This window comes from Lissotriton vulgaris, chromosome 1_1 (assembly GCF_964263255.1).
Source record: "Lissotriton vulgaris chromosome 1_1, aLisVul1.2, whole genome shotgun sequence".
Classification (NCBI taxonomy): Eukaryota; Metazoa; Chordata; class Amphibia; order Caudata; family Salamandridae; genus Lissotriton; species Lissotriton vulgaris.
In genome coordinates this window covers 2009024448-2009047987 of record NC_141685.1, presented here as the reverse complement: position 1 = coordinate 2009047987, position 23540 = coordinate 2009024448, and the positions used below count along the sequence as shown (strand labels likewise).

Sequence of the window (23540 nt, the reverse complement as noted above, 5' to 3'; positions counted from 1 at the left end):
GTCTTGTTGATGCGAGGTACAGTGGCAAGGGCTTGGTTGGAAGATCGAAGCTGGCGGGAGGGGGTGTAGAAGGACAGTCGTATGTTGAGGCATTCTGGTCCGATTTCGTATAGTGCTTTGTGTGCGTGGGTAAGGAGCCGGAAAGTGATCCTCTTATTGACGGGAAGCCAGTGGAGGTTTTTCAGGTGATCAGAGATATGTTCTTTACGCGGGATGTCTAATATGAGCCTGGCTGAGGCGTTTTGGATTCGCTGGAGTTTTTTCTGGAGTTTGGCGGTAGTCCCGGCGTAGAGGGTGTTTCCATAGTCCAGTCGGCTCGTGACCAGAGCGTGGGTGATAGTTTTCCTAGTTTCGGTGGGGATCCAACTAAATGTTTTTTTGAGCATGCGAAGAATGTTGAAGCAGGATGAGGAGACGGCGTTGACTTGTCTGTTCATTGAAAGTGAGGAGTCCAGGATGACGCCTAGGTTCCGTGCGTGGTCTGTCGGGATGGGTGCTTTTCCGAGGGCTTCTGGCCACCAAGAGTCGTCCCATGCGGAGGGGGAGGTACCTAAGATGAGGACTTCTGTTTTATCTGAGTTCAGTTTCAGACGGCTGTGTTTCATCCATTCGGCTACTTCTTTCATTCCTTCGTGTAGGTTCGTTTTGGCGGTGCTAGGGTCATTGGTGAGTGATAGGATCAGTTGAGTGTCATCCGCGTAGGAGATGATGTTGAGGTTGTGTTGGCGGGCGATGGCCGCGAGGGGGCTCATGTATACGTTGAAAAGGGTGGGACTGAGTGAGGATCCTTGTGGTACGCCGCAGATGACTTCAGTGGCTACTGACTTGAATGGTGGAAGGCGGACTCTGAGTTCTTCCGGTGAGGAATGAGGTGATCCATTCCAGAGTTTTTCCTTGGATTCCAACGTTTCTGAGGCGCTGTAGAAGGGTGCTATGGCAGACTGTGTCGAAGGCTGCGGAGAGGTCGAGGAGGATGAGGGCGACTGTGTCTCCATTGTCTAGTAGAGTTCGAATGTCGTCTGTTGCTGCGATGAGGGCGGTTTCAGTGCTGTGTTTTGCTCGGAAGCCGGACTGAGAGGAGTCGAGGGATTTGTTGGCTTCGAGGAAGGCGGCGAGCTGGTTGTTGACAGCTTTCTCGATGACTTTGGCCGGGAATGGAAGGAGCGAGATGGGGCGGTAATTTTTGAGTTCGGTGGGGTCCGCTGTGGGTTTTTTCAGAAGGGCGCTGAGTTCAGCGTGTTTCCAGCTTTCTGGGAAGGTGGCGGATTTGAAGGAGCAGTTGATGACATCTCGGAGGTGCGGTGCAATGATGGAGTCTGCTTTGTTCAAGATGTGGTGAGGGCATGGGTCTGTGGGGGATCCTGAGTGGATGGAGTTCATCAGGCGGATGGTGTCCACAGTGGAGATTGGGTTCCAGTCATTAAGTATGTTCGAGGGGGGTGGATGTTCAGCAGAAGGTTGGGTGGGTTGGTCTTCGGGTTGGTTGTCGAAGCTGTTGTGGATGTCTGCAATTTTGTTGTGGAAGAATGAGGCTAGGGAGTCGCAGAGTGCTTGAGAGGAGGTGATGTCGTTAGAGTTGGCTGAGGGATTAGTAAATTCCTTGACGATGTTGAAAAGTTCCTTGCTGTTGTGGGCGTTGTTATCTAGTCGTTCCTTGAAGGCGGTTTTCTTGGCTTTTCGGATCAGGTGGTGGTGTATGCGGGTGGAGTTTTTGAAGGCGTCCTTGGTACTGGTGGTTGGGTCTTTTTTCCAGGCCTTCTCAAGGGAGCGGCATAATTTCTTGGATTTCTTAAGATCATCGTTGAACCATGATGCCTTCTTGCTGCCAAGTTTGTTTTGTCGCTTTTTCAGTGGTGCTAGGAAGTCGGCGCTGTTGGATAGCCATAGGGTGAGGTTGGTGGCGGCTTGGTCGGGGTTTGAGGAGTGGGCTGGGGGGTTTAGAAGAAGCGATGAGGAGATCTGGTCGGTGGTTATTTTGTTCCAGTTTCTTTGCAGAGTAGGTTGAGGATGGTTGTTGGATGTGGGCTTGTTGTAGGAAAAGTGAACGCAGCTGTGGTCAGTCCAGAGGAGAGCCGTAGTGTGGCTGAAGGAGACACGATTGCTGGAGGTGAAGATAGGGTCGAGAGTGTGACCTGCGATGTGGGTGGGGGAAGTGACCAGTTGTTTAAGTCCGAGGTTGGCGAGGTTGTCCAGAAGGGTGGTGGAGTTGCGGTCGTTGTTCTTTTCAAGGTGGAAGTTGAGGTCTCCCAAAAGGATGTAATCCTTGGAGGGGAGTGCGTGTGGAGTGATGAAGTCCGTGATGTCTTCGCTAAACTGTGCGCGGGGTCCTGGTGGCCTGTAAAGGAGGGTGCCTCTGAGTGTGGTCTTGGGGTCGATGTGGATTTGGAAGTGAAGGTGTTCAGAGTTGGCGAGATTGACGTCGGAGCTGGTTGAGATGTGGATGGATTTCTTATGGACGATAGCGATTCCTCCTCCTGTGTGGCCGGTACGGTCCTTGCGTATGATCTTATAATCTTCTGGGATGGCAATGGTGATGTCTGGGGCGGAGGAGGCGTTCATCCATGTTTCTGTTAGGAAGGCGACGTCCGGAGAGATGGTGTCTAGTAGATTCCATAGGTCAATGGCGTGCCTGTGGACCGATCGGGTGTTGAGCAAGATGCATTGTAGGTGGTTGGGGTCGGGAATCTGAGGTGTGATCGTAGCGGAGATGTTGACGTTGCCGATGAATCTGCAGGAGCGGCATGAGAAAGGTCCATGGGTGTGTCCAGGAGCGGCTTGGACGCAGTTGGGGGAACGGCCGGGGTTAAGGGCTAGGAGGGTGGTGGCATCGTAGGTAATGCGGGGGGACTGGGCAATGCGAGGAGCAGAGGGTCTGGCGCTGGGCGCGGTCCAGGCGCGGACGGGCGTAGACGGGCTTACCTTTGGCGCACCTTCGGCGCGGATTGGGCGCGATCGCTGCGCGTAAACGCTGCGCGCGGGAGCAACTGTCATATATGGAAAGTGGAAGGGGAGGGGCGAGGGCGGCTCAGCTGGGAGGCGGGGCGGGCTACAGACGACGACAACAACAAACAAAATGGAGGCGGAGGGGGGAGCACAGCAAACGCGCAAACAGAGTGAAATCAGCTGAAATAAGTGATAAAAATGCAAGTAAGCTCAGCGGCGATCAGGCAGACAGCAGGCACAAATAATTATGCAGTTGTGGAAAGCAAAGCGGCACAACGCGCAAACAGGGTCGAGTCAGCTAAATAAATAATTAAAAGTGCAAGTAAGCTCAGCGGCGATAAGGCAGACAGCAGGCACAAATAAAGCTGCAGTTATGGAAAGCAAAGCGGCACAACGATACCAGATATCTCAGAGGGACACTGGGGAGCGACCACTCAGCCCACTTGAGGAAGCCCCCGGGGATCCAGTGGCGTCACGGAGGAGTGACGGGCTTCCTGGACGACTGGCATTGTGGTAGACGGGGGCTCGGCAGGCCGGCTGGCTGCGAGGTGAGGAGGCGGCATCTGGAGCCCGGTGGGGGCGGCTGCGGTGAGCCAGGGCACCATGCATGCACAGATCTTGCCTGCAGTTCTGGACACGGCGGGGGCCGCATGGCAGATCCACTGGCTATCGCAGAGAGCTTTGCCGAATACTTTGCTGACCTGTATGCCCCGCGGGAATGCCTGGAGCCCGCCAGGATAGACCCATTTATAGCAGACCTGCCACCCAGGGCGCTGTCGGACACTCAGCGAGACCAATTGGAGGCTCCCCTCTCTGAAGAGGAATTGGGGATGGCCCTAGGAGAATTGAGAACCGGGAAGGCCCCCAGCCCGAATGGGTTCCCCAGCTAATTCTTTCGCCGATACAATTTGTAGCTGGCCAGGCATTATAGAGCAGTGGTGGAGGAAGCCCGGGAGGAAGGGGTGCTCCCGCCGGATTGGAGACATGCCGAAGTGGTGGTCTTTCAGAAACCTGGAGGCCCTCCGGAGAGTCATGCGTCTTATCGACCCATTTCTCTCCTTAACGTCGAAGCCAAGGTCTTGGCAAAGGCGTTGGCTACCCGACTCTTGCCACATATAACGTCCCTAGTACATCCGGAGCAAGCGGGTTTTATGCCTCAGAGGGCTACGCGGCATAATATAAGGAGGGCGCAGGTAGCAGTCGCGGCGATTCGGCAGACCGGGGAGCCGGCGGCGCTGCTCCTGGCAGACATAGATATGGCTTTCGACTCTATTAGCTGGAGCCTATCTGTTTGCTCTGCTGCCCAGGCACAATCTGGGTCCACTTTTTCTGTCATACATAAAGTTGCTCTATACTGGTCTCACGGCAGCGGTTAGGGTCGCTGGGGCGGTCTCCTCTGTTTGAGATTCAGAGGGGAACGCGGCAGGGGTGCCCCTTGTCGCCTTACTTATTTGCATTAGCCATGGAGCCATTGGTGGCGTGGGTACGCATTGATGCACAGGTTCATGGGTTTAAGTGGGACGTGAGTCTTTCCAACAGGATAGCCCTCTAAGCAGATGATGTTTTCTTTTTCCTAACTGCACTGGATAGGACAGGCCTGAGGCTGCTGGAGATCATGCAGATTTTCGGGGAGACGTCGGGCCTCTACATGAACCCCGCAAATCCACACTGTGGCTTCTAGATGGGCAGACGAAAGTGGGGTCGTGGGCTTCCCCGATACAATTGGCCGCAGGAGGGCTGAAGTACTTGGGGGTGGTTTTGTCGGAGGTTCCAGCTATAGCATGGGAGCGCAATGTGGTACCGGTGTGGGATAGGACGTGGGTGGACATTACATCCTGGTCTCGCATGCCTCTCACGCTGTTTGGTAGGTCGGCAATATTTAAAATGGTGGCACTACCTCGTCTTCTCTACCAGTTGCAGAATCACCCATTCCCGATTCCAGCCGGGTGGTTTCGCACAGTGAACTCAGTGTTGGGACAGTTTCTTTGGGAGGGAAGGAGGGTGCGGGTGGCGGTGCGTACATGTTTCCTCTCTACGTACGGTGGGGGGCTGGCCTCACCTGATCTCCTGCCCTACTATCAGGCCTTGCACTTGCTGGTCCTCAATGACTGGTGGTATGGCGACAGGGGGATCCAGCTTATGCGCTGGAGCACTGTCTGATGGGCCACCACGCATTACACACTATATTGTACTCTGCCAGGTTACGGGGGTGCTACCGCCGGCCATGAAGGTGGTGTTTGAGTTCCGGATACAGGCGCTGCGGCGCATGGGTTGGTGGGGGGTCCTGACTCGGGAAACTCCACTGTGGAATAATGGGCGGCTGCCCCAGTTGGCTGCTTTGACAGGACTCAGGGGGTGGGATGCCATCGGCATATCCACGTTGGGCGATGTTGTGACGGATAACTTCATTAAGTCCTTTCAGACTCTACAAGAAGAATTCCAATTATAGCAGACACAGTTGTATCAATACTTACAGTTGAGGAACGCGCTAACACAGAGCTTAAGGGGGTTGAGGATATTCCTAAGTTCAGCCCTATATAGAGGCCAAACTATTCATGGGCGATCTGGGCGATAGGGAAATCTCGCGTATATATCAAACCATGGTGAGGCATTGCTCCCCAACACTTCAGAAACTGAGGGGGGATTGGGAGGCTGACGTGGGAGTGCTGGAAGAGGAGGACTGGGTAGAGACGCTGGCGTCCCCGTGTGGGGCGGCCATTGCAATGCGACTTTGTCTGGTCCAATTTAAATACCTCCGCAGGGTGTACTTCACTAGGGTGCGCCTTTGGCAAGCGGGGATGATCTCCTCACTGATATGCTTGCACTGTGATCAGGAGGAAGGAACATTTCTACACACAGTCTGGCTATGCACTGCGTTAGAGCGCTTTTGGGGGTGGGCTTTACCGGTCTTTCGGAGGTCTTGGGGTGGCAGCTGGCCCGCACAGCGAAGTTGGCCCTTCTGCATGTGATGGAGGGAGTGGGAGGAAATAGATACAAGAGACACCTCTTATTACTAGGGCTCACCCTGGCGAAACGTGATATAGCACGGGCATGGAAGGCGACGAGGGCCCCATCAGTAGCGGGTTGGAAGAATGGTCTTGATTTTTGCATGGGTCTGGAGCAGCCTATTTTTGTGGCAAGGGGGTGTCCACGCAAGCATTATAAAATCTGGAATAGGTGGGCAGAATACCAGTGGTGTTGGCTGGACCCTCCTGTGACGGGAGAGCAGATATTGCCGGGAGTTGGACATAGGGGAGCTATCTGCTACTTGACTAATAAAATCTGTTTTAAAAAAAAAAAGCTAATATTCTCTCCTCTTGGAATCCTCTATTTTTAGCATGGTGGGTTTGGTTAGACTATTAAAATGATGATTTCTCCCTTACCAATATATCTGTCAGTTTACACTCCCAAACAGATTTTTTTTTTTTAATCAACACACTGGTCCTTAAATTTCTTTGGAAACATCAAAAGCCAAGGGTAGCAGTAGTCACTTCAAAAAAACCGTAATCTGTGGGCTGGGGGTTAATTTCCCTCACTGTTATGGTTATCACAGAGCTTTTGCTTCGCACCAAGCGGCTCTTTGGACTCATGATTTATCCTCGTCCTTTTCTCCTTTACGGCTAGATATTGAGCGTATTTATCTTCTTCCCTTTAGTTTTAAAGCGGTCCGATCACTTACTGCTAGGACATCGCTTCTTCATTTCCCTATATTATGCAACACGGTATTGCTGCTCAAATCCACTTTTCTTCCACTTGCGCTAGATACGGCCTTGTTTTAGAAAGTGCAGAAATGGTAAAACTCCTTACTCAAGATAAATAATAGGCCCTTTTTTTGGCGTACTTGGAAGGATAAAGGCTTAATGTGGATATCTCAACTTTTCTATAATGATTAATCTATCTCTTTTTCTCAATTCTGTCTTATTTACCACTGCCCTAAGTCCTTTTATACTAAGTCTTTATCCCTGATGAACGTGGTTCTTGATGTTTATTTCTCTCTACAGAACTCTTTGAAGATGGTTCCCCTCTCTTCTGGCATTACTGAATTTCTGAATACAGGCTCTAGGGCTTTGGCTATTTATAAGTATTTCGTACTCCCTGACCCTTCCAGAACCAAATTGAAATCTGAGTTTATACGGGAGAGACATTAGGAGTTTCTAGGTCAATCCCATTTTGGAATAGGGTATGGGCCCGTATATATAAAATCTTGCGGTCTGCTGGTAAGTCATCTCCTATAATATACCCCCTTGCAGTGCTCCAGATTCTCGCCCTATACCCTTGCTAAATGTTGGTCTTGTGATTTTCCTAATGCAGATTTAATGCATAGCTTATTCAGTGGTCCCAATACCTGTAACTTTTGGTACAATATTTGGGCTTAGATTAAGAGGATTTTTAATTTTGATAGTCCTTTCAATATTATTCATCTTTTTTGGGAAACACTGTCCAATTTGTTCACTCAATCTTTCCCTAATAGTGAACTAATAGACATACAGTTAGCAATAGCTTGTCATTAGATTACTTTAAATTAGAAATCAGATAAATTATCTTATAAAGTATGGTGGGATTTTAGCGTGTTCTCACCAGGCGCGCAACGCCCATTGGACTCAAAGGGATTCAGCCCCCATTGCCACCCCCCTCCCCTGTGTGTGTCTCATCCCGGGATGAGAAAGCTTCCGGGCACACACACAGCCGCAACCAAGAACTTCACAGGTCTTTTAAAGACCCTTTGCTTGTTAATGAGGCTTTGATGTCCCCCCTCCCTGCTTATTAGAGCCCCTCCAGCTCCACTCTGCCTTTTGACAAAAGAATCAGCCCCCCGGCCCCAAAAAATTTTCTTAGCCCCCCCGAAATTGGACTCTAGTTGCACCTCTGGTTCTCACCATAAGTTAGATACTATTTATGCTATACAAAGTACATCTTCGCATAATCCGCAATTGTTACGGTTACCTCTTAGTTCATATCTTAACCAAGTTGATAGTGATGTATCAAGTATTGTTTCTGTATTTTCTGAACATTTACACCCTCCATGAATTTCTCTCCGTCCTCCTTTTATATTAAATAATTTTATGATAGATTTATTGATATAACGTTTATGAGGTTAACCTAGAGGCAAGCTGTTGTTATTTCTATTAAACACTTATGATTTGTTCTAAGATCTCCATTTCACCCTCCACTTCCTTCCCCTCCCATTTAAGATTATGGTTTTCTTTATGATGTTTAATACTGCAGATGCATTTCTGTTGATCTTATTGTATTGTATTTTGCAGTATATAATGAATTAATAAAGTCTTTTAAAAACAAAGACTCTAAAGTATTTTTAACTTACTGTAAAGTAGGTTACTAACCTTGCAAAACCAATTTACTGCATTTGAAAAGTATCCCTGCTTGTGACACTGTTACTTACTTGCAACTGAGTTTCCTCTTGGTTCTAGAAATAAATTAACAAAATAATAATTGTGTTTCATACAAAGAACTGGCGTGGACTCAGTCTTGGAGTGTGTACCATCATTTCTTGCCTGAGTGTGAACAACAAATGTTTAACACTACTCTCTGATACGCCTGACTGCTCAACCTCACTACCAGACAAGAGTAGGGTATTATCTACTTTAGCCTCGGCTATACCTGCGGGGATTCTTTGGACTCTGTGCACACTAGACCTTACTTTGGTATAGTATATACAGAGCTGGCTTCCTACGGTAGCCTTTTAGCACAGACCCCACTGGATAATCATAATGGTTGCAATTCTTCCTTTCTCAGTTTTGTCGGTGAAACAACTGTTAACCAGGTGATGAGATCAATGTCTTTCTGGAACCACCAGGCAGAGGTGGCACATATGTTCTGTAAGTGTACTGGTGCCCTGCATTAATCCAAGTGATGGAAGGCAATAATTGCTCTGTTCACTGCAATGGTTACAATACACAAGATTGGTTACTTTAATTACTGTTGTGTTCGGTCTTCTTTAGTCTTTTGTCCGTGTCACACGACAGTGTCATTCTATTGTGATGAGTTTGGTGTATGTTCGTACTAGGGATTCCACCAGAGATCGACATGGAGGCCATAAGAAGAAAGGGCTGAGCTGCTAGCAACACAGCTCCTGATGGGTTGCACTAAAAAGGAGTTAAGCATACATACAGTTACTAACATTTGGCAGACATTCACTACTTAACAGGTTATTTAGCTGAACAAGCATAAGTATAACATGTTAAATTCTAAAACAAAAATTGTCAAGCAGGACATAAAAATGCTGAAAATTGTAATATTCCAATGTATTAACATACCAACTGGGAGACCCAACACATGTTCTCTAGAAGGGAGGGCAAATCGAAACTTTCTGGTGTCATGGCTCACATGCTGCAATGCACAAAAAGCTTACATTAGTGATATGAAACACTTTTAAAAAAAGTACATTTTTAAACACAATCATAACTTGTTTTAAAATAGCCTACTGAAAGCTTGTTTCATGTACTTAATGCTTTTAGGCAGTCGTTATTTTTTTTACTGCGAAACGATATAACAGCTAAAGACGTGGCTTTCATTTTTATCACAGGAAATGTGTGTTTTATACACAAAGGACCAAATATCTGACATGAAGTAAGTATTCTACATGAAGCAATATAAAACCTGCACCAACATCTGTTATGTGACTACTTCACAGAATTTAAGAATCTGGTGTACTATATATAATCAGAAACCCATGTTAATTTTCTGTTTAATGTTAAATCAAAGGGCAGCATATTTGACCGCTATTCCACATCACCAATGTCACTACTGATGAAATAAAAGTATGATGAAACACAATGGAGCGCATCAAGAACAAACATCTTCAATGCAACTCGCACCACTTTGGTTTGTTATACTGAAACAGATCACAGATAAAGCAGAAATGTATTGCATTGGGAGAAATATTTTGGAATCAAACCACTAGGATGATAAGATAACCCTCATAGGCGCTTATTATATCTAAGCGCTATTTTTACTTCAAATATGTAAAAATGAATATCTCAACTTCTACTCATTGGGTTTTTGTCTTGTTTGATTTATAAAAATCATATCTATTTTCCTAACTTGGTGTGGAGTCTTTCTGTGGTGTTTTCATTGTGGTACTGTGTGTTGTGTTGCACAAATACTTTAGACATTGCCTCCTTAGTTAAGCCTGCCTACTCTTTGGCAAGCTACCAGAGGGTGAGGAAAGGTTAATCTATGGTGTGTAACGGACTTACCCTGACTGGTACTGTGGTCCCTACTTGGACAGAGTACATACCTCTGCTAACTAGAGACCCAATTTCTAACAAACCTACAGCAGACGAGGGCCTCGGTTTTGAGGACATCCTCAAAACCGTTGTACAGTAATCAGCCTCAGGCCATGCAGTCCAAATAAACTTCCTACACCTTGATGTAAAAGGAACATAAGCGCATAACTATAACTAAAATCTTTAATTTATACAACACTCTTGCAATTGAACCAATGTCTTACCCTACCAGCTCTCAACTTATTCACCTGTCCTCATAAATATTGCATTGAAGATGGAGATGGTTGCTAACCTGGGCCTTAATTACACCTCCTTGTTCAATTTACTCTATGCAAGAAATAATTTTTAGCCCTCTACAGTTTCACAGGTCAGCTCATGCTAGATTCACCTTCTGAATGTCTTTGGTTCCTTCCCTCTTCATTGGCCCTCATTTTTTTTCCATGACACTACGGTTACCAATACTTCCACCCAACCAATGAAAGACTTCATTTGAGAAAGCCTCAGCTTGCTACATCTGAAACATGCCTAAATGTTTATTAAAGCCCTGATCTTTCCACAATTGTCAAACTAAAATGCAATGCTTAGGACCTCACAAAAATAAAACCAAGAAGTAACAACACCTTAAAACCCAACATTAATACATAGCAACGCCTACTCAAAATGTAAAACAACAATATATTCATTGTTGTCCCCCTGGTAGTGTTAATGTGAAATGTAATCAGATCTGTAACAATGTTTCTATTGGTTGTAACTGCGTATGTCACATCAAGGTTGAGCCTATGAGCATTGCATTTGGTGCAACAGTTATGGGTGTCATGGCTGTTGCACAAGGTACAAGGTACTTGAATATTTCAAAGTTTTTTTTTATTTTTATTCATAACTTTACCTGTGTTTTTGGGTCTTTTTCATTGGTAGTATTTAAACATGTGTTTAGGAGTTATAATGAACAGTGCCGCATGTGGTGTGGAAGTAAGTTTAAGAGTATGATTAATAATTAGGATTCCTGTAAGATAAGGTGTTTCTTGAAAGTAGTCTTTATGTGAGAAAGTTAGTTAGTTAGTTAGGTGCCATTAAACAAAAGGAAGACAATATGGATGATGCATATGGATGCTTCAGAGTGACTACGTAATTATAGTTGACCTAGTTCCAATTACGGCTTGGGACAAGTCTGGATGGATTGCAGACAACCAACTAGATTGGTTACAGCAGTTGGCGACAGGAGTGTGTTTGAGAAGATTATAAAGATTCTTTTGAGGCAAAAGTTAGTACTTTGTCCAATGAGATCATATAGTTACAGGGAGAAACCAATCACTGGCACATCATAGTTCTAGCAGCCATACTTATTCAAGGTCATAAAGTGAAACTGAAAAAATATTAGCATTTTTCATACATTATAAACCATTTTTTGTGGCACAAAGCATATCATTCAACATAGACGGCAAATATTATAAAGACATGCATGAATTGAAAGGTACTTTGCATAACCTTGTAGTTACAAACATGTTGGCTTTGAACTCGCAAGGACATAACGATATAAAGATCATATGCAGTTCATCAACATTTTTCTGAACACCTCCCATCTCCTTAAAGCCGTCGTCACCCTGTCAGCAGATCCACAAGCTCAGATGAGTCAGTCGTCAGCATACCTTGCTGACAACAACAAGTCCAGCAGTACATAGTGGTGTTGTGATCCATCCCAGCACCCTTTCAGGGGACTGGTTGGTGACTATTAATTCCTCTAGATGAGTATGAGGCTATTTAGTCAACACCACTACTTTTGCAGTTTATCTGTATGCTCTAATCTCGGCTACGTTAACAATTCAATTCAAAAAGTGCTTTATTCGAGTATTACTCACAAAAGCAAGACATACAAACATGTAATAAAAAGCAATTAAATTTACATAGTCAATCAGACAAAGCACATTACACAATTTAAACAGTTAAAAACTATTACATATTTTAGGCAATTTAAAAACAATGACACATCATATATACAGGTGCAAAGATCATTACTATTAAAAAAATACCAGAGGGATGATGTTCATAATAGCAGTATAAAAATCCTCAAAAATTCATTCCCTTGAAAGTTCAAAGTTCAAGCCAATGACACATTAAATAAGCATAAACAAAGAATAGACAAAAGTCTAGCAGTCTCTGATCAGCTAAGAGATTTACAGAGAATAAACATTAGTTTAGCAGTCTCTGGCTGTTACTTAGCAGTTACAGAGAATAGACAACTGTCTAGCAGTCTCTGATCAACTTAATGGCGATTAATTAACTTACCAACAGTCTCTTCCTTAAAACCCACGCCCACCCCAAGTACTTTGCAGTGGCAATATTGATCCATTCTTCAGTAGTGGATTTTACAATACGCAGTGCCACCATGCTACTTATTGTACCTAAATTCCTGCACATAGGAGCCAACCAGGCTCGCCTTGGGGCAAAATATACTGGGCAACAAAACAAAAAGTGACCTAGAGTTTCTTCTCCTACTCCACAGGCTGGGCAAATTGCTATCCCCCCAGATTTCCATTTAGTTGTTAAATTACGAAGGGGGAGCGAGCCTACAATAAAACCACAAGAAAAAAGGACCGGGGGAAGTATTATACAAGTAAATATTCCAAGGAAAACAAATGGTTAGTGTCCAGGAACTTGGACACTAACCATTTGTTTTCCTTGGAATATTTACTTGTATAATACTGGCCTCACAACGACAGAAAATACCTCGTTTTTCCTTCCCCCGGTCCTTTTTTCTTGTGGTTTTATTGTAAATAAATGTTTTGTATATAAGTGTCACTATATGCATTGCACTGGTCACTTTAATCACCACAGTCACTACTCACGAATTTAAAAGTACTCATCAGTAATGTAGTGGAATGAAGTAATTCCAAAATATTGTCTTTTTCTTGTTTTTAATATATATAAAAACTTTACCTATCAGAGAGGTTTTTGCTTGTTGTATGTTTCTGAGCTGTTTTTCAGCCTATCCTAAAGAAATTATTGCCAATACCCAACAGAACCACTTGTTTGTTAATCGTAGAGCTTGGATGTGTCAGGGGCTGGGTGAAACTTGGGGGTTCGGGTCTGGAGCCGGGTAGTGAGCTGGTCTGAGGGTCTGGGTGTACAGCTGTAGCCCATGGAATGAGTTACAGAGGCAGGCGGTTTATGGTGCTGTGTGCAAAATATGTGTATGTCCAGAAATGGTGGGTGTCTGTTGTAGAGCTAGTAGGTGCAAGTCTCGGTTCCATGTTATAATCTACAGATTTGGGTCTCAATCGTATGTGAATGGTATGTTGCTGCCAGGATGTTGGGGGCTGTCTCCCTCGCTGGCATGCAGGAGCAGCCGGGTGCTGATTTGGTGTATATCCAGCATAGAGCAAGGGCGAGTACCTCAGTATACAGCAGTGGGATCCAAGTTCTAGAGGGTACAAGACTTTAGCTGACACGCGTATCTCTGAAAAACTGCATTGTTTGTCAATGAACTTAAAATTTGCTTTAAAAATGAAAATCTGTTGACTGCAGTCTGTGAAAATGCTGCATGTTAGTGTGAGAAAATACATGTGAACAACGATTATATATTTGTGAATATGTCCTGCTGAATGTACAGGTTTATTAGCTTCGGAGCTGGAACTAGCTCATTGCCCAGTCTCTTCCTTAACACACCTTGTGCTGGCAGCACAAAGCACAAGGTATCTGCCATGCTGGCAGGCACAACCCCACCCTCTCAACTAGGTTCCTCTGTGGAATAATTGCATTATTATTGACTTGACCCAGAACTACAAGGGGACTAGGAGTGTTGTGCTGTAATAGCCCACCCTGTCCATAGAGCTCTTAGCTCTGCTAGTTAAAAAAGAAAGCATTGCCTTCCTATTTGTTGGTATAGTGATTTTTTTCTTTACTTTATACTTAACTACATGCATCCACGGCTCCCTGCTTCAGAATCAGTTTGGGTGGTCTCTAGACACAGCCTTTGAGTTGAGATGCCCATCACAGAAGGGTAGTCTCCAGCCTGGAGCACACACACACACAGGCACAAACCGTTGTGAGGTTTCTGCACTGAAAATGTGATCAAGAAAGATAAAAGACTTACCTCGAAGGCCCCTGTCAACGTGCACAACAGAAACTGCAGTTCCACCTCTCACTCTTACCATATACCAAAGAGCAATACGTCTGTAAGTCTAGTTAGCAGCCCTTTGCTAACAAGGTCTTCATTGAACTGGTAGAGGGAGCCCTGTCGCCATCCTCTTCACACCAGTGTCTGCATTTCTACCGTCCAGCCACTAAAATGCAGGCAATACATTCCCACAGTCTGGGAAGTAGTCCTTGTTGGAAAGTGAGTTATTGGTAGGGGCAAATGTAGGTCTGCCACAGGCAATAAGGCCACTAACACATGATAGGACTCAGCATAGGTCTTAGAAAATTATTCCTTTGCTCAACCCTTGGTAACGTGGCTGCGAGCCGACAGGCTTAACTTCAAAGACAGGTATGTAAAGCATTTAAAAACACAATTTCAGTAAATAATTAAGACACAACACAAAATAAAAATCCAACACCAATTTATAAAAATAGATAATATTTTTATCTTTTAAATGACACCAAAACGAAATAATCCACTGTAGGGAACCAGAGATGTGATTTTTAAAGATTAGTCACTTTCTAGTGCTTGGAAACCAACAGTGCCCCTTTAAGTCATTTCGTTTTCTCTGTCAGGGACACACCTTTATAAATTGTTCTGAAGAATTTTCTCACCACTGTAGTGGGCCGCCTTCTTCAGCAAGCAGGGTCCAGTTAGAACACCTTCCTGGCATTCTGCTTGCGGGTACCAAAGTATCCAACACACAATCAAAGGTTCTGGAATCTCCAAGAGGGTCCTTGAAAGTGTGAAACTTCAATTCCGCAATCCGCTTGAACAAAACCCTTACAAATCCACTGGTACTCCAGGCTTTCAATACTTTGTGGGGCTGTCCAGGTGAGCTCTGTTAACCTCCAGCTTGCAGGGAGTTCCACTCTTGAGTCCTTGGCAGCAAATCCACAGGGCTGTAGTTTCAGATAGTGCAGTCTTCATAGGTCAGGACTTAGAGTTCCTTGCACAGCAACATCTTCAGCAGGGCACTTCTTGCTTCATTCAGTTTCAAGCAGCAGATCTGGAGGTCTCTGCCCCTCTCAGATACTTAATCAAGATTCTCTGGGTCAAGCACCAGGTCACTGCTGACCAATGAGAGCCGGGCAACTCCTCATAGTCAGGACCACATCCTGTAGAGTGTGGCATTAGTTTGTCCCAGAGTGCATCATTCTTCCAAATCCATAATGGCTGATTTTCCAGCAAGGAGGTAAGAGCTGGCTAAACACACCCCCTGGGATGGCTTATTTCCATCGACTCTCCCCCTACCATCTGCACATACCTTCTTTAAGCCTAGCCCTGACTCTGGGTCAAGGCTGTCAGAGTGGACTGAAACCCAGGCCTCCCCTCTGCCTTTGAAGAGCGTAGTTTACGACACCACCTCCCAGCCTGGCATTCCTATAGACCAGCACACTGCCCTCCTAGCAGCCTGGCTAATCCACTTAGCTCTGACCAATCAGGGCAGACCACTGAAAAGCTGAATTTGTACTTACAAACAAGAAAGTCTCATAACTTCTTGTATGTACACTTTAGGAGAAATTCAACAATATAATATTGTTGGATTTACTACTACCATTCTGGGAAGTCTTTGAATGGTCCGGCTAGTCCTCTCCTATCAATATTTATTATTCGATCACTTCCTACCATGTTAACTTATAGGCCATGGGGTTTGCAATGGGGAAAATGACTTTGGCCACTTTTCAAGAACCATGGCTTATAAAACCATATTTAATAAGTATTTCCCTAATTTCTACAGGAACCCCATCCCCTGTGCAACTAGGGGAGACTTCAGGGGTTCTGAATCTGCAGAAATCATGCAGATTATCCTTACCCAATTCTTCAAGCATCAAAGTCCAATTTGAGCAGCTCTTTAACACAATATGGGGAGTGACATGTGAAATTTCACTTTACCCAGGCATACAAAAATTCATTTTATAAGGAAGCTCCTTATAGAAAACAGACCCCCCACCCCTGGGATACCTAGAGGTGACCCTGGGGGTCCCTAACATGGCCTTCTTTCATTTTTAAGGGCCCCTACCCCCAAAGTCTAGTTTGGGCACAATTTAAGGTTTAAAAGCTGTCCTGGTCACCCGGGATGCTTTTAAACATACCTCAGGCTTCAGCACTGCACACATGCTAGTGCAGAAAATCTGATGGCCTCTAAACTGCCCTGCTCCAGGATACTGGAGACTTCTAGGTAGTTTCAATCCCCTGCCCTATTACATACTAGGGGCTTATGGGGTAGGTCATGCCAATTACAGGGGTACCCCACCATACCATAGTGTACCATGGTGTATGTTGGGTGTCTTAACTGTATTCTAATGTGTTCCTTTTAGCTTGGCACTGGCACTGGCACTGGGCCTGGTTAAACAGAGTCCACGGTCAGTCAGAGTCAGCTACAACCAGTTCCAGTCAGCAAAAACGTGGGGGGTGCCCAGGGCACAGGATGACTTTCCAACAGTCCTCAACTCCGTTTTGTGCCAATACAAACCAGAGGCATTCGAGTGGATCCCACTCTGCTTTGTAATCAACACTGTGAGCCAAACTTGAGGATGACTATCACAATACAGCCGCTTCAGCATTTGCAGAATCTCCTACTTAATGTGTAAACTACTGGCCCATGTATTTTCTCACATTGCTATGATCTTGAGGTTATGGCTTCTTTTGATGCAGCCTAAAGCTCTTGACATTTCTCATTTAAAAAAATATATATTTTTATTAAATACAGCATCAAGAGTCCATACATTTTATAAATAATTCATTTAGCAAGTCATTATACACATTATTAATAGCCAATAAGAATCAAACAATGTATTAGCTAAAATCAGACATTTCAATACTAGGGAACTTAATATATATACACAGCGTTTCTACCAAGTTGTCATGGTCATGGAGGAAATATTAAAAAGACATAAAATATTATCATATGACTGGTTTACAGATGGGAGTCCCTCCAGCCCTTAAGGGGCACCCAGATGTTTAGCTCCATCTCCCTCAATCTCCTGCTTCTACGGGTAAATAAGGAGGATTCAAAGTTATAGATCCCCAGGAGTCTAGATAGCCACATCTGGCAGGAGGGGGCCATAGTGTCCTTCCAGCCTTCAGCCAGCAGTATCCGAAGAACCGCCACACATATAAAAACAAAGGCTTCCTCCTCCTTATTAAGACCTAAATTGCAATCGGTTCCTATTATCATTAGGGTAGGGGATAGGTTGATCTTAACACCTAGCAGTTCCTCCCAAAACATTTCTATCTAATAATAATCCGTCTAAAGAAATCAAAAACAAGAACTAATGAGACAGTTCTATATACAATTTATGCAGTCTAGGAACACGGGGTATAATGCATGTGTGTGAGTAATTCTATCTGGCAAAATATCACCTTTTATTACAAACAATGTTTCAAGAACATTCTGTAAAAGAGCTCTTTTTCATGAAAACTGTTTTTCCCTCGGAGTAGTGTCGCACCAACCAAAGCTCACCCAAGTGTGACAGCACACAAACCAGAAACATAGTTATAACCATAAACTGTAAAAAGAAACCACAAGTGCAATACAGAACTCGAAAAAAAGTGTGCAAAGAAGGCATATCGCCAATAAATATGTCGACAATTACAGTGGTCAAATTTCCTGAAATGACTTGAAATTAAGTATTTCGAGGGACGTTTTTAAGTGCTGTGTAGCAGCAATCACTATAAGGGAAGAGAGTAGCAAAAAATGCATCTTACTAACCCGGGCTATAAAAAACTAGAAATGACACTCAACAAGGGGGGTAGCTAGGCTTACCAAAAGAGTCATGAGACTATCTTATATATTGTATGTTCTTCCAATCGAGCTCCCAAGTAGCTTAACTTGTACAACACTGGAGGTGGCCTATATATCTCTGAAAACCAAAACAAATTCTAAGTTAACTGAGTGTCCGCTTTTAATTAAAAAGCTGTGTTGCAGAAAATGGAAATAGAAAAAGGTTCTTACTCCCTACTCGCGATGCGCATTAGGTCGCATTCGGCGGTCTATTCTAACGTTGTGGAATTTCGGCAAGCTTTTTTCAGCGATAAAACATAAGTGCCAGATTAGCAGGCCCTTCATGACACCTTGGGCATTTATCGTTGTACCTTTTACCCCAATCAAAAAGCTTGGCTGGTGTGAAGTATAAGTTGAACAAAGTTTTGTAATGTTGGGCTCGCAGATTCGAGGAGCGGAACAGTTTCCCAGCCAGTTGCAGCGCTTTATCTAAGTAAACATCTGAATCCCCTAATTTCAACATCCAAGAGGCCTCAACCTTATCAATATCGTATTGTATTGTTGAGATTAGTCAAATGAAATTAAATGAATGAAATGAAAATAACTTTTATAGCGCATGGCTACCCAGAGGCAACCCAGCGCTTGAAGTTGAGATAAAAAAGGGTCTGAAGTGAACCGGGGTCAAATATTCGTTAGTTTTCAGGAAAGAGCCAAGTTTTTATTTTCTTACAAAATGAAAAATGATTGGGCTCCTGGCGAAGTGGGGGGGGAGGGGGTTGGGCAGAAAGTTCCACAACTTATAAGTGTTATAGGAAAAGAGGCGGCCACCCGTACGGGCCTTGTTGATTCTGTTGACTTGTGCCAGGTTAAGATCGTTGGAGCGGAGGTTACTGGTAGTTTTGTGTGGTTTGATCAGATTGGTGAGGGTAGGGGGGCCTTTGCCTTGCAGGTTTTTATGGGCAATACAGAGGGCTTTGAAATGTACCCGTTCTTTAAATCGGTAACCAGTGGAGTGATCTTAGCGCTGGCTTGGCTGAGGAGCGGTGGTTAGTGCTCGTCAGCAATCTGGCTGCTGAATTCTGGACCACTTGTAGTTTCTGGATCACAGAAACCGGAGCTCCCAGGTAGAGCGCGTTACCGTAATCGAGTCTTGACAAAATCATGGCTTGGACCAGGATTTTTTTGACTCTATCAGGAAGTTGAGGGAGGATTTTACGTATAGATTTTAGCAAGCAAAAGCAGGTGGCCACAGTTTTTCTGGCTTGTACTTTGAATGAGAGATCATCATCTAACCAGAAGCCTAAGCTCTTGATCACGCTTTTTGGAGTTGGACAGGCACCCATAGAAGGGGGCCATAGCGTGGGGGAATTAAATGATGCCTTCCTGCCCAGTAACATCAGTTCAGTGTTCTGGTTATTCAGATTTAGCTGAGACTGGCCCATCCACTTTGATACCTCCTCAAGACAGTCACTCAGACTCGTGTGGGACAGATTAGCCTGGTTCAGAGAGACCACAAGCTTAGTATCAGCATAGCTGATTAGTTCAATTCCGTAGGGGGCCACTATCTCAGCTAAGGGGAACATATAAACATTAAAAAGTGTGAGGCTAAGGGAGGAGCCCTGTGGAACCCCACACTGCAAGGGTATCGGCGAGGAGTGGCAATCTCCTTCAAATACTTTAAAATACCTCTCGCAAAGAAAGGATTCAAGCCAAGAAAGAGCTTTTCCTAAGACTCCAAATTTTTCTAAGCAGGCTAAGAGGATACGGTGGCTTACTGTATCAAAGGCGGCACTAAGGTCTAGGAGGATGATGGCCACATTGCCACCTGTGTCCAGGATCCTCCTAGCCTCTTCCACCACCTTAAGAAGTGACGTTTCCGTCCTTTGACCCGGACAGAAGCCTGTTTGAGAGGGATGGAGTAAATTGGAGGCTTCCAGGAATGAGGACAGTTGATGGTTTATAAATTTTTCTGCCAATTTGCTAATGCCCGGAAGAAGGGAGATGGGGCCGTAGTTGGATAGGTCTCCAGGGTCAAGGTTGTTTGTTTTTTTAACAGTGGTTTGACCATGGCCATTTCCAGTCCCGTGGGACAGTGCCTGTTTCAATCGAGGTGTTAATCAGATTGATAACTGGAGACGCCATAATAGGCAGGGCAGGTTTCAAGGTGTTAATTGGAACAGGGTCAAGGGGGGAGCCACTTTTAATAGAGTTGAAGAGGGGGGTAACAATTCCTTGGTGAGCGGGATGAAAGAAGAGAGTACGGGGGAGGAGCCTGGAGAGAGAGGTTTGGGTAACGGGGGTGATTCGGGGGTGGTGATGGGTGGAAGGTACGGGAGAATATTTTGAATTTTAGTGTGGAAGAAGAGTGCAAGTTCATCACAGCGGAACCCTAATGCTTTTGGGGCAAGGGGGGGGGGGGGTGGGGGGGGGGAGAAATCAGGAGGTTTCAGCAGAGTTTTGACGATTCTGAAGATCTCTTTCGATGAATTGGGGGATGTAATGATTTTCTCTGCGTAGAAAGCTGTTTTTGTTGCCTTTAACGCAGCTTTATAGGCTTTGATGGAGGCTCTATATTTAGTTGTTGTCTCTGGATCAAAGACTTCTCTCCATAGTCTCTCCTCTTTTTTGCAACTCTGTTTGAGTTTTCGGAGCTCTGGACTAAACCAAGGATGATTGATAGATCCCCTTTTTTGGGTTACAGATTTCCTAGGCAGGATGGCGTCCAGTGAGTTCTCTATCCACTGGTTAAACTCTGAGTTCGCTATATTGATGTCCGGGTTAGCGGGCGGTAAGGTAGTCCTTAGTACTTACGACCATTCATTTATCTTGAGTTTGGACCAGTGTCTTGTCTGTTTAGTGCTAAAGGGTTTGACAGGGGCAGGGGGAGGGACATTCCAGGTGAAAGGTATAATGAAATGGTCTGACCATGGAACCGGGTTCGGGTCCAAGGTGATTAAATCAGTGATATTAGAAACAAGCATTTACAATGCAATGGTCTCGGCAATATTATAGGTAGAGCTATTGGCATTGCTCATAATTTTTTTTATTTTTTATCCCTAAATAAATGGCATTGTCATTTCTATTGGCAATAGCTGAATTGTTTGCATATGTGAGACCTATTGCATTAGCAGAGAGAGAGTGAGGTAGTGAGAAAGAGATAGAGAGAGAGAGTGAGGTATTGAAATTGAGAGAGAGTGAGCTAGTGAGAGAGAGAGTGAGGTAGATAGAGAGTGAGGTAGTGAGATAGAGAGAGTGAGGTAGTGAAAGAGAGTGAAAGAGAGTTACTTTAGTGAGATAGAAAGAGAGCGAGTGAGGTAGTGTGTTAGAGAGAGATAGTGAAGTTGTGATGTAGTGAGATAGAGAGTGAGGTAGTGAGAGAGTGAGGTAGTGAGGTAGTGAGGTTTTGAGAGAGAGAATTCGTGAGATAGTGAGGTAGTGAGATAGATAGAGTGGAGTAGGGAGGTAGAGCGAGTGATGTAGTGAGAGAGAACGGAAACACTGCACACATCAGAAGCACCCATCAGAAGCCCTGCACACATCGGAAGCACCAAAGCAAATATTTCCTAATCCGGCGACAGAATTAGGACTGTGGGAATTGCAAATATAAAATATGTTACTTTTTCTTTTTAAATATATTATTTGACATTATGTGTATGTTTTAAGTGACGGGTGATTAGTGACATCTAAGAGAATATTTTTCTAAATGATGGTTTGCATGCTCGTGTACTAAAGATTGGTGTATACACGGGTTATAATATGCATAATTCGAGATAGAGCAACACCCATTTGATAAGAATTGCGTGCCCTGTTTTAAAAATGCCACTTTTCTGCTTGTTTCTCGTATTATTTCAGAGAAACTTTTTGGGGAGGTTCCCCAGTTTTGGAGTCACTATTAAAATAGAGGAACGAGCTAGGAAGCACCGAAATTCTTCGCAACGTACAGAAAAGCACTTTATAAATGCCAATAAAACATTTTAAAAAGATACCCACGAGGTGCAGTAGATGTGGCATGGGGAAGAGTGAGAAAGAAACATGACGGGAGTTTGGCACCCCTGTAGAGTGGGGGAGTCGCCTTGGCGGTAGCACCCCCTCCCCTCCTGCCGGCTGACCCACCTGCTCATCCTTGAGCCTCCGCGCCACCTGTTCTCAGCAACACCCTCCCCTTCCCACGACTCTCCCTGGGAGCTGGATCTGATTATTCATGGCCCGCTGTGCAGAACAACTGCGCCATGGCAACGGACTTCCTTTCACAGTTAGCCATGTACCCCCCCCTCCCCTTTCTGCCAGAAGTTCCCTAAGACACGCGTGAGCTCCTTTTGAGGCACCATCACTATAAAAGCGACCACTCCCCAGCCGCAATTCTGTAAACAGTCCAAGACCTGCTGGTTCAACCACTAACCTCACAGGGACACGCATCAATCTCGGTGTGTCAGGATTCAGTTTTAAAGTCAAAACACCAGGATGTGGCTCATCAGAGGTCCACAAAGCAAAGCATAGACATGCCTTCTCTTTGTCAGCCTGCACCTTCAGCGGACCCCTTCAAGGCCCTGGGTGTAATCCTGGATGCCCACCTGCAAGAACTTGTGAAGCCGCGGTTTCAAATCACATGAACAGACACTGCAACACTGGTGACAGTGTATTGCTTATAGCAGTGGTACTATTGTTTTCAAAAAGAGACCGTGTGAAAATGGGTTTGTTAACTGCACTCATCTGAACTCTTGTCTGTTCGCAACTAGAAGACTAGGAGGACCTCCTTTGACACTATGGAAATCTATAGTTGTCAAATTACCCTTTATCTGACAGATCTTTGCTTGCTAGGATTTTTAGCCCCATACTTATTACATTAAGAAATCAATAGGATATTCTACAACGCTAAGCCCTTTTGGTTAAAATCCAGATCTAGCTGATGGTGTAAAAAAGAGACAAGTCAGTAAGATTTGGGGACATCAATCGCAGAGAGTGCAGTCAAAAGGCACTAATGTGTTATGGGAAACATTGCCAACTACAAATATGAATCTTTTAGTCACCAGTTCTGGTGACAATATCGGTCACAGTGACATTATGCTCAGTGATGTTTCATATCCTTACACCTGTCTTCTGAGGTAGTGTGGCTCACTGGTTAGAGGCGGCAGACCCGAGAGCAGAGGACGGCCCGGGACCAGGGTTCGATTCCCGGCGCGGCAGGTTTCTGGACCAGGGTCAGCGGCCTCGATAATTCTCTCGCCTCGGTGCCCACTCTGATCAGCGATCACACTCGGCAACTCTGGGCATTAGCTTGCCTCATCCTCACTAACGGCCCCACCAGACCGCCGGGGATGCCTGGTCTCACCCTGGAGATACCCATTAAGGGACCATCTCTCAGGGAAGCCAGGAAGGGTTTCGCAACGGTCGAAGCGCCTTGGGACCCCTCCGGGTAAGTAGTGCGCTATATAAATGCCTATACATACATACATACATACATACATACATACATAACAACAAGCTTGAC

At 45.0% G+C, this 23540-nt stretch overlaps 1 protein-coding gene across 1 annotated transcript in view; it reads right to left on the bottom strand.

Moving 5' to 3' along the window:
• Nucleotides 1-23540, bottom strand: part of LOC147751532 (NADH-cytochrome b5 reductase 3-like) — a 182354-nt gene that overhangs the window by 112663 nt on the left and 46151 nt on the right. Inside the window, exon 3 of the mRNA XM_086920019.1 lies at nucleotides 9219-9291. Coding sequence (XP_086776145.1) covers nucleotides 9219-9291 — 73 coding nt within the window. The remainder of the gene's footprint in view (nucleotides 1-9218; nucleotides 9292-23540) is intronic.